This window comes from Bos indicus, chromosome 15, assembly GCF_029378745.1.
Source record: "Bos indicus isolate NIAB-ARS_2022 breed Sahiwal x Tharparkar chromosome 15, NIAB-ARS_B.indTharparkar_mat_pri_1.0, whole genome shotgun sequence".
Taxonomy (NCBI): domain Eukaryota; kingdom Metazoa; phylum Chordata; class Mammalia; order Artiodactyla; family Bovidae; genus Bos; species Bos indicus.
In genome coordinates this window covers 84,011,735-84,021,469 of record NC_091774.1, presented here as the reverse complement: position 1 = coordinate 84,021,469, position 9,735 = coordinate 84,011,735, and the positions used below count along the sequence as shown (strand labels likewise).

General features: G+C 49.0%; 1 protein-coding gene across 4 annotated transcripts in view; it reads left to right on the top strand.

Moving 5' to 3' along the window:
- Window positions 1-47: 47 nt before the first annotated feature.
- NCAPD3 (non-SMC condensin II complex subunit D3) overlaps window positions 48-9,735 on the top strand; it is a 60,630-nt gene continuing 50,942 nt past the window's right edge. For all 4 annotated transcript variants that reach the window (XM_019975430.2, XM_019975429.2, XM_019975428.2 and 1 more), the window contains exons 1-8: window positions 48-681; window positions 1,617-1,771; window positions 4,347-4,509; window positions 5,809-5,993; window positions 6,555-6,722; window positions 6,829-6,890; window positions 7,080-7,167; window positions 9,326-9,459. In XM_019975430.2, the coding sequence (XP_019830989.2) occupies window positions 618-681; window positions 1,617-1,771; window positions 4,347-4,509; window positions 5,809-5,993; window positions 6,555-6,722; window positions 6,829-6,890; window positions 7,080-7,167; window positions 9,326-9,459 (1,019 nt within the window). In that variant the 5' untranslated portion in view covers window positions 48-617. The remainder of the gene's footprint in view (window positions 682-1,616; window positions 1,772-4,346; window positions 4,510-5,808; window positions 5,994-6,554; window positions 6,723-6,828; window positions 6,891-7,079; window positions 7,168-9,325; window positions 9,460-9,735) is intronic.

The following is a 9,735-nucleotide window of genomic DNA, read 5'->3' as shown; positions in this document are numbered from 1 at the left end:
CCCACCCCGGGGAGCTCGCACTGCGCCTGCGCGCCGCGAGCACCGCCCCACGCTCGGCAGACAGCGGGGCGGCGGCGGCTCCTTCCGGTCTCCTGCCAGACCTGTCAAACACCAGTCCAGTAAAACTCAGACCTAACGGTATCCTTTCTAAAAAAAAGAGTCCTATCTGACTGCCTTTCCTGCCTTTAACCCGTTGACCGGTAGGCAGCTCCCCAACTCGGACGTGTACGCCTCCGCTTGCTGACTGACGGGTAAACGCGGCCCTTCGACAGGCCGGCGACAGGCCGCCTGACAGGCGGCAGAAGTGACAGTTACAACAGGAAGTGCCCTGCTTCAGCTTCTCTTCAGTGCGTCCGCCACGTAGGGAAAAGGAGCCAGAAGGCAGTATACTTGGCTCGTTTCTTTAGCCCTATATTGAAGCGACAGCTGAAAACCACCCCCAACTTCAGTTGCGTGGGCGGTGCTCTCTCCCTTTGCTCATCCGGCGGAAGGCCCTGCTGATTGGCTGCGGTCCTGCCGGCGGGGCGCGGTGGTTGGTCGGTGCTGACCCTTGACGTCATCGGGGCCTTCTGGGCGCGCGCGCCGGAGCAACTTTGAAAGTGAGGCGAGCGGCCGTCATGGAGGCTTGCGGGAACCTGGCGTGCGCCCTGCAGACCTGGTGCCCACTGGACCTCAGCCAAGGTGAGGAAGCGCCCGGGGTCCGGGTGCTCCGAGGGGTGCTGGGCAAGGGCCGCGTCCTCCTTCCGCTCTGTACTCCTGTTTTTCGGCCTTGTCCCCGGGTCTGCGCGGAAGCCTCGCAGGTGCCGTGGCTTCGGCCGCGCGGCTGTTTGTTGGCCCGAACTGACCTTCTGAACTTGGGTCCCAGGGTGCGGCTGCAGCCTCCGGGTGCCCGTCGTCACTGATCGGCAGTGGGTGTCCCCACCCGCCGCAGTCGCTGCTAGCCGCTGTCTCGAGGCTGCGTGCCCTCCCGAGTCATCTCTGTAGCCGGCAGTCTTTTTTTTTTTTTTTGACTCATATGTTTTTGAGTCATTTCATTTTGTTTGCCTCACCTGTCCCTTTCTACTGTACACTTTATTTGGGTTTATTAGCTAGTGATTTAGACGGTAAAGAATCTGCCTGCCATGTAGAAGACACGGGTTCGATTCCTGAGTAGCCAAGATCCTTTGGAGAAGGGAACGGCAACCCACTCCAGTATTCTTGTCTGGAGAATCCCACAGACAGAGGAGCCTGGCGGGCTACAGTCCGTGGGGTCACAGAGAGTCGGACGCGACTGAGCGACTTCAGCTTGGTTATAAGACTTTCACAAAGGGACAGCTGAGACAGCTTTTTATTATCTCTTCTCTAGCTTGAAATATGCAGAGGCTGGGTCTTCCCCCAAACTGTTAACATCTGTAAAGTGTTTTCCTACTTCATGTTTTTAGAGGATGGCCAACCTAATAGCCAGCTGTCAGTGTAATGAGTAACATTTTTCTAACCCTTTCTGCTTCTCTCTTCATTCTGCCTCACCTGTGTAGTATGACTTGTGCCCAGAAAACTGTTCTCTTCTTGAATGTATTTAGAGTCTAAAGCTAATTGCTACAGAACATTAGTTGACTGTGGTTGCACTTTCCTACTAGAATGGGTGGATGGAGTATGGGAACTGGAATTCACGGAGACCGAGCCTCTGGATGCCAGCATAGAAGCAGAGATTGTGCAGACTGGACTGAGCGCATTCACAGAGCTTTACAGCGCAATGTTACCTTTTGCTACTGAAAAACGTGAAGCTGCTGAGGTAAAAGAGAAAAAAACCAAGCTAGCCCTTTCGTTGTTAGAAGTGTCAGGTAAAAACCCGGTATCATCTAGAGCTTGGTCTCTGGTGTGCAGCGCAGAAGGGAGAGCGGTGTAAAGATTGTGGTTCACTTACTGGGATGGCCTCATAACCATCCTCCCAACTTATTAGTCTGTGATTCCTTTTGTGTCATGAGCATTGTTAACAAGAGCAAATTAAAGGATAAGAGTAAAGGCCAAGGTAAGGATGAAAACCAGTAAGCAAAATAAGAAAAGGTGGCGGAGGACAATGCAGTGACAACTCAGGATGCATTTGCTTTAAGGAATTGGATGTTAATCTGAGAAGTGATTAGTTGAACTAAGAAAGGAAAAAAAGAGTTGCTTTAAATGGAGTTCTACATAGTGTGACTGTTACTCTTTAGGTCATAAACTTCTTTTCAAAAAACTAAAGAACTAGAAAGCAGAACAAAGAATACTTAGGTATTAATATCTCTGAAAGATTTAAATTAACAAAAAATATTTCTGTTATTAGTTTCAGATAGCTGTTCAAAAATTAAATCAATCTGTTAAATACTCGTTAAGCATAATGCTGAGTACCACGTGCAGTACCCAGGAGGGTAACATGGTGAGGGTACGGAGCCTCTCCCTACAGGGGCATGCGGGAGAGGGAGAATGAAGCTCTGGGAGCGTGCACGGTCATTGCTCTGGCCAGAGCCTGTGCAGTGACCACATCCACGGGCGTGAAGAAGCACGGGCCACCAGCTCTATGTGTTAGAAACTGCTGTAGGACACGTTAAATGCCATCTTGGCATGGAGAAGGCATCTTGGCTTGCCTGGAAAAGGCAGCTTGCTGAGGTTGAGGTTGGGAAGGTCCCAGAAAGAAGGTAGCTGGCTGGAGGCACATTTCCACAAACGGCTGGAATGCTGACCAGTAATGAGGATTCTAGGGCAGCCTTGAGAGGGATCCTCACAATGGGGACGCACAGCAAGTCTAAGGGGATGGGGCAGGGTGGGGGCCACAGGACAGCTGTGAATGGGGTCCGTGGTAGGCTTCCAGAGTGAGGTGTTTGCTGTCCACAAGGTTCGGGTCTAAGCGTCATCCCTAGACTAAACCGCTTGTCCTCACATCTGCCTCTCGGAGGAAAGGGTTCTAGTGAGCAGTAGACCCAGGAACGTGAAGAGCGCTGTTTCAGATGGGTGTTCTTAACCAAACACAGACTTAAGGGGGGAGTGCTGTCCCCAGGGAGCTGGGGACATTATGACTGACCCCTGAATCACATGGGTTTTGGCTGCACAGGCCCACTTATACACAGAGTTTTCAGCAGTACCTGCAGGACTGCATGGTCCCGGGTGTTTCAGTCCCTGGATGCAGAACCATAGATGTGAAGGAACTGTGTCTACGGAGGGCCGGCTGTGAATTACATGAGGACTTTCTACTCGCCCCATGTTGTTCAACAGTCAATTGTGTTTTGGTCATTGATTTTTTAAAAAATGTGTGTTGTGGTGTGGTCTGAGTTATGGTTGTGGAAATTGGGGTGGAGGGCTAGAAACTGGGGACTCTTTTTTCAAAAAGAGTTAATAGAGTTTTGTGTACTGGGTCTTTGTCAGGTATGAAATGCTGCTAAGGTGATTGGGTCCCCCAGGGCCACAGTTCCAGGCAGTGGGAGGGGAGCTGAGGTGGCCTTAGAAATGAAAATGTAACTGCTTTCTTCCACAAGTTTCGTGGTGAAGGAAAGAGGTTGTAGAGGTCTAATTTCTTGAACTTTTGTGGGCTTATGTTTTTTTAAGGTGGCCCATAGTAAACCATGTTTCGTTCCTACTGTTTGCTTTATACAAATAACCTATTTTCTTATCATGTCTATAAGAGAAGAAAGCATAGAACAGTGATCAGATTAATGAAATTATGGTGTGTGCTCTAGGATTTACTTCCTCTCCTACCGAGGCTGTTTCTGCAGTCTGTTGAGCGAGACACTTTCAGGTTTTCCTCTTCTGTTCCCATTGCCCACAGAACATTTTGACTTAAAAAAAGTTTCTCTGATTTTTTTAGTTAGTAATTAGAGTAATAAATGGATTGAGGTACATTTAACATAGATGGAGGGGTGACTTGTCCGAGTAATCACTGATACAGGTGTCCCCAGAATCTTAGTGTAGCTTTCAGGTGTAGTAATTTCAGAAATACATATGCTTCAAATTTACCCAAAGTTATTTTGCAAGTTTAATTAAGGTTCTTGTATAGTTTCTTATCTTTGTGACTTTCATTTTATTTTTTCTTTTATTGGCTGAGCCACTCAGCTTGTGGGATCTTAGTTCCCAACCAGTAATGGAACCCAGACTCTCCCCCGTGAAAGCATGGAGTCCTAACCACTGGACCACCAGGAAACTCAACTTTGTAAATTTTGAATAATATGCTTTAAAATTTTCTGTTTTAGTCCCTTTGAAAATGACAGACGTTTATAATTAGGAGGCAGAATGGTCTATTCGTTTTTTTATAGAGCACTAAGCATTCAGAAGAATCAGATACAGCAAGAGGAGACTCACAGTGCTCTAACAACTGGTGCTTACTGTTTGCCCTCCCCTAGAGCATTTGGACCTTCTTCATGGAGAACAGAATTTCCCACAATGCGCTGATGGCCTTGTTTCACCACTTCGTGTATAAGGTCCTTAAGAAAAATGTCAGTGCTCAGCAGCAGGAATTCGGCCTTCACGCTGCCGGGCTGTATTTTCTGCTGTTGGAAGTGCCAGGTATGCACGTTTGGTGTGATGGGGCAGGCCTTCTGTTTGTAATTTGTCTGCTTGGTTTTGAACTGTTGTATCAATGCTTTGTCCTCACTGGGAGATTAGGTGACAGTGAATCCATGAAGCACATGGTCTGTCACAGGTGTTCAGAAAGCTGTCCTGTTTTCCTGTAAATGTGGTTTCGGATGTTACTATGCTAAGTTTATAACCCAGCACACAGTCCCAGAGGGGTAAGGCTGGAGGGGGCGTGCCACGTGCCATCGTGACATCCCTGCCCTCTGACTCCTGTCCAGCCTGAGAACAGTGCCGGTTGGAGGGATGCTGTTGCTTCCGCTGTGTGGCGTGGATGGTCGGTGGACTGCTCTCACCTGCAGGGCTGAGCACAGCTGCTCACAGTGAGGGAGCACAGCGGGGAGTGTGTCTGTGCTGCTGCCCCACCTCCTTCAGGTGGGACCCACCCTGGGCTCAGGGCGGGAGACGGTGTGGCTGAGGAGTCAGCCGCAGCTGTGGGACTGCGAGTTCACTAGGAAGAGAAAATCAAGATCAGTCCACCTGCTGCTTGTCGTTGCTTATGTCAGTGCCTTTGTAGTAAATGTTAGGGACCCACTCCATATGATTTGAGAATTGGAAGAAAAGCTATGACCAACTTAGACAGCATATTAAACAGCAGAGACATTACTCTGCTGACAAAGATCCGTCTAGTCATAGCTGTGGTTTTTCCACTGGTCATGTATGGATGTGAGAGTTGGACTATAACGAAAGCTGACCACTGAAGAATTGATGCTGTGCTGCTGGAGAAGACTCTTGAGAGTCCCTTGGACTGTAAGGATATCCAACCAGTCCATCCTAAAGGAAGTCAGTCCTGAATATTCATTGGAAGGACTGATGCTGAAGCTGAAACTCCAGTACTTTGGCCACCTGATGTGAAGAACTGACTCATTGGAAAAGACCCTGATGCTGGGAAAGATTGAAGGTGGGAGGAGAAGGGGATGACAGAGGATGAGATGGTTGGATGGCATCACCGACCCGATGGACATGAGTTTGAGCAAGCTCCAGGAGTTGGTGATGGACAGGGAGGACTGGCGTGCTGCAGTCCATGGGGTCGCAAAGAGTCGGACACAACTGAGTGACTGAACTGAACTGACTGCTCATTGCCTCGGGTGGAAGTTGAATGAAACTTTTTTGCTAAAGGTTGCTGTTAGTTAAGGAAAAGCCTGTGTTTGTTTTTTAATATTTCATTGTTGTAGCAGATATATTTCAAAGCAGTTAAACCTACCTTGCTTACTCTTCATTCTTTACGAATAGGCAGCGTAGTCAATCAAGTTTTCCATCCAGTGATATTTGATAAATGCATTCAGATTCTAAAGAAGTGCTGGCCTCAGGAATCCAGCTCGAATCAGAAAAGAAAGAAAGAGCAACCAAAGAACACTCAGGGCAGCTCACAGGAGAGCAGTAAGAGAGCAAGGCCCCACAGGAGAGAGGAAGTGGAGGTAAGAAGGGGTGTGGTCATAAGGCGTGTCTGATTCGTGTAAGAATTTATATCAAGTTAGGGTGTCGGGGGTCATGATTATGCCAAAGCCCTAGCGTGCCGTCCGCCTTCCCTCCCCTAGGAGTGGCCTCGTGGCCTGCTGAGCCTCTGTTCCCCATGCCGTCTCCCCAGCCTCCCTGTCACCTCCCTCCAGTCTGTTCCCAGGGGTGCCTTGCCGCAGGCCAGCAGGTGTTACCTTATTTTCATTAGAGACCATGGTTGAAGTGTCCAGAGGACTCATGTCCACAAGAACATCATAGAATAACATTAATTCCAAATTCTCGTGTGACTGGGGTAGAGGTTCATTGACACCAGAACCGGTAAGAAACCCAGGCAGTCTCCCTGACGTGCAAATCCAGACCCAGAAGCTGTGGTAGCCTTCATCTGGTCCAGACTGAGCTTGCAGCTATGGGGCCCAGCGTGGCCACCTAGAGTTCCACTGGCCTTCTCGGGGACATTGCAACCTTGGGACAAGCTACAAGGCGGTGCCGCACAGTCAGCTGTGTATTTCTCCATAATCTAGATGGATGAAATTACTCAAGAAGAAGAGGATGAAGAGAATATTTTTTTTTCTTCTGAAGATCGTCGTCAAATTCGAAATGTCATCTTTCAAGTTTTGAAGAACTTTATAAGGCTTCTCTCTAAATTCTCCTTAAAAGAAAAGCCAGAGTGTATACAGAATTGTGTGGAGGTAAGTGAGAATGCCAGAGACCTTGGGCAAGTTCAAAGAGTGAGGACAATGGCCAAGATTTAAAGAGTGAAAAAAACCAGGCCTTTTTTTGGTATCTGTTTTCCAGGTCTTTGTTGCGTTAACTAGTTCTGAACCAGTTCGTTATGAATTCCAGGCTACGCAAGCCCGGTGAGCAATTAAATCTTCCAGTGCTAACATTTAATTAGGGTATGATGTTTTGCTCAAGCAGAGGTGTAAATGTCATTTTATTCTAATTGGCACACAGGTAGAATTTATTCATTTAAATATGGCTGATAGGGTTAGGAGTTTATCCTAGTGAAATCACATCCATTAACTAGTCTTTTGCCTTTTTCTTAGAATTCTCAGAGAAATGAAATGTATACCAGAACTGGCCTATCACGGATTGTATTTGCTTTGTTCCCCTCTTCACAGAGAAGGAGACAAGGTAAAGGGGACGGGAGCTGAGTTACAGGGAACTGAAAGCACAGGGTCGTGCGACTAGAAACGCTGGAAGGACTCAGCGAGACGCGGTGTGAACTTGCTGGGCCGTTGGTGTCTGTGACGAGAAGCGCCCGTCAGCACGTGGCGGCCACTGCTCGCTCCAGGCTCACATCCAGGCCCCTGGTGCCGCAGGACGCTCCTGTTGAGCTCAGGTGTAAAGCAGGCTCCAGTGGGGCCTGTAGAGGAGCAGGAAAGCTGCTGAGCAGTGCTGTCACTCGAGTGCTCACCAGAGGCCTCTGGGGGAGGGTAGACAGCCACGGGGCCTTGCAGCTCCCTCGCAGGCGCCTGTGCCCCTGTGTTCCTGTTAGCGTCTGTGCCTTAGTGGATAATTCTGCTGACACTTCTGGTCAGCATTCATATCTAGATTTGCCCGCTGCTGCTACTAAGTCACTTCAGTTGTGTCCGACTCTGCGACCCCATAGACGGCAGCCCACCAGGCTCCGATGTCCCTGGGATTCTCCAGGCAAGGATACTGGAGTGGATTGCCATTTCCTTCTCCAATGTGTGAAAGAGAAAAGTGAAAGTGAAGTCTCTCAGTCGTGTCTTAGTCTTGGCGACCCCATGGACTGCAGCCTACCAGGCTCCTCCATCCATGGATTTTCCAGGCAAGAGTACTGGAGTGGGGTGCCATTGCCTTCTCCAAGATTTGCCTGCAGTGACCTTCAAAGCCACACAGCCCTAGACACTGGGGTTAGGGCTTTTTAAGCCCTAAGGTGTTACTCAACCTGAATGTCGTTAGTGCAGCAGGAGTTTGCAGAAAACATGGCAGACCAAGGCCCTTGCCTTCAGTGCCTGCAGTGCCCTGGTTTCCAGGGGCAGCGGGGTGAGGAGGCCCTGGGCACTTGGGCTCTGCACTTGGGTCCTACCCCTCGCTGCTGTGTGTCTCCCTTTGAAAAGAAAAGAAATTATTACTTATTTTTGGCTGTGCTGGGTCTTTGTGGCTGCGAGCAGGCTTTCTCTCAGTTGCTGCAAGTGGGGGGTACTCGCTGATTATGGTGCAGGGGCTTCTCGTTGTGGAGCACGGGCTTAGTTGCTCTGAGGCACGTGGGATCCTCCCGGACCAGGGCTTGAACTGGTGTCCCCTGCATTGGCAGAGGGATTCCTTACCACCGAGCCACGGGAGAAGCCCTGTGTGTCCTCCATGAGTCCTTGGTGTCCTCACCTGGACAAGGAGGATGAGGGGCTTCCCTTCCTGTGGATTTCTCAGGAGGACTGCAGGGAAGAGTGCCTTGGCGTAATGCCTGCTGTTTAGAAAACACCCCATATTTCTCTAATATTTGATGTCGTTATCTCTTCCCTGTGTTTGGAATATGTGATAACATTCACATTAAGATTTTTAATTTCTGTGCCCTTTTTAACATTGTAGAAAGTGCAGAGGATGGGAAATTACCCTTTCAGGCAGCAGCGTCTCTAAGGACAGGGTGTTTTTCATTGCAAAAGTGTTGGCCTGATGTTGGGTGACGGGTTGTAGCCTGACCTTTGATTACTTGACTCGGGACTACTCATTTTCAAAGTCTTTTATTAAGTATAAAGTGGAGATAATAATAGTATCAAGTATAAAATGGAAATGTCTTGCTGACCTCATTGAGTTGAGAGATTTCAGAGTAAGTATGGTCAAATCTCGTAATACAGAGACATGCTTAATGCAGTACCTGCCACATCCTTGGTTTCCAGTAAATTATTTTATTCACTGGATGCATGAGTTAACTTCTTGAGTAGATTATGTGAGATGATATATGGGAAGGTGTTCTCTAAGCTTCAGGTGTAATATAGGTAGAGAATCATCACCTTCCTCTTTCCTCTGAGGGGTAATCCGTTGCATTCTTTGCCCTTGCTCAGTTGCGGCTGATTCTCTGAGCCCTGATTTCTGGGCTGGAGTATAAGGCAAGCAGAGAAACTGGGTGGAATCCGGCTCATCAATCTGTAGGCAGCACCTCCACACTGTTCATTTTGTGCGGGTATGACACCTGGTCATCAACCAAAACCTGTGTCAACCTCCTTTACCTGCTGGCACTTGAAATAGCTCACTGTGGTCTGCCTCAGTTTCCAAGGCCCTGGGATTCTCTGTCATGCCTTAAGTTGCATTTCCTTTCCTCTTCCAGGTTCTCAGATACGTTTTGCATCAAATGCTCTGCATAATACTGATGGTAGAAGTGGGTAAAGGCTCCCATCACACCCCCCTTGCCATCACGCCTCCGGTTGTCAGCAGTAGGAAGCTGGCTGTCCAGTTTGTAAGGTAAAGTGCACACAGCTCAGGTCTCTCTCTCTGTCACTCACCCTCAGTCGCCTGGGCCCTGTGCTAGCCAGGACCTCTGACCCCTGTGGAACTGACACATGTCTGGGCTGTGTGTGGTTTGTGGTTCAGAATAAAGCGTATAGCAGCTCGTCTGGCTTGTGTGGTAGGGGTGGTGTTGGGAGCGGTGAGGAGTGCACGGTCCGTGGGCCCGCCTTTGAGGCCAGCTCTGAGTCCCAACTGCGGTCTCAGTGTCTGCTGCTCCAAGTCTGTCTCTGC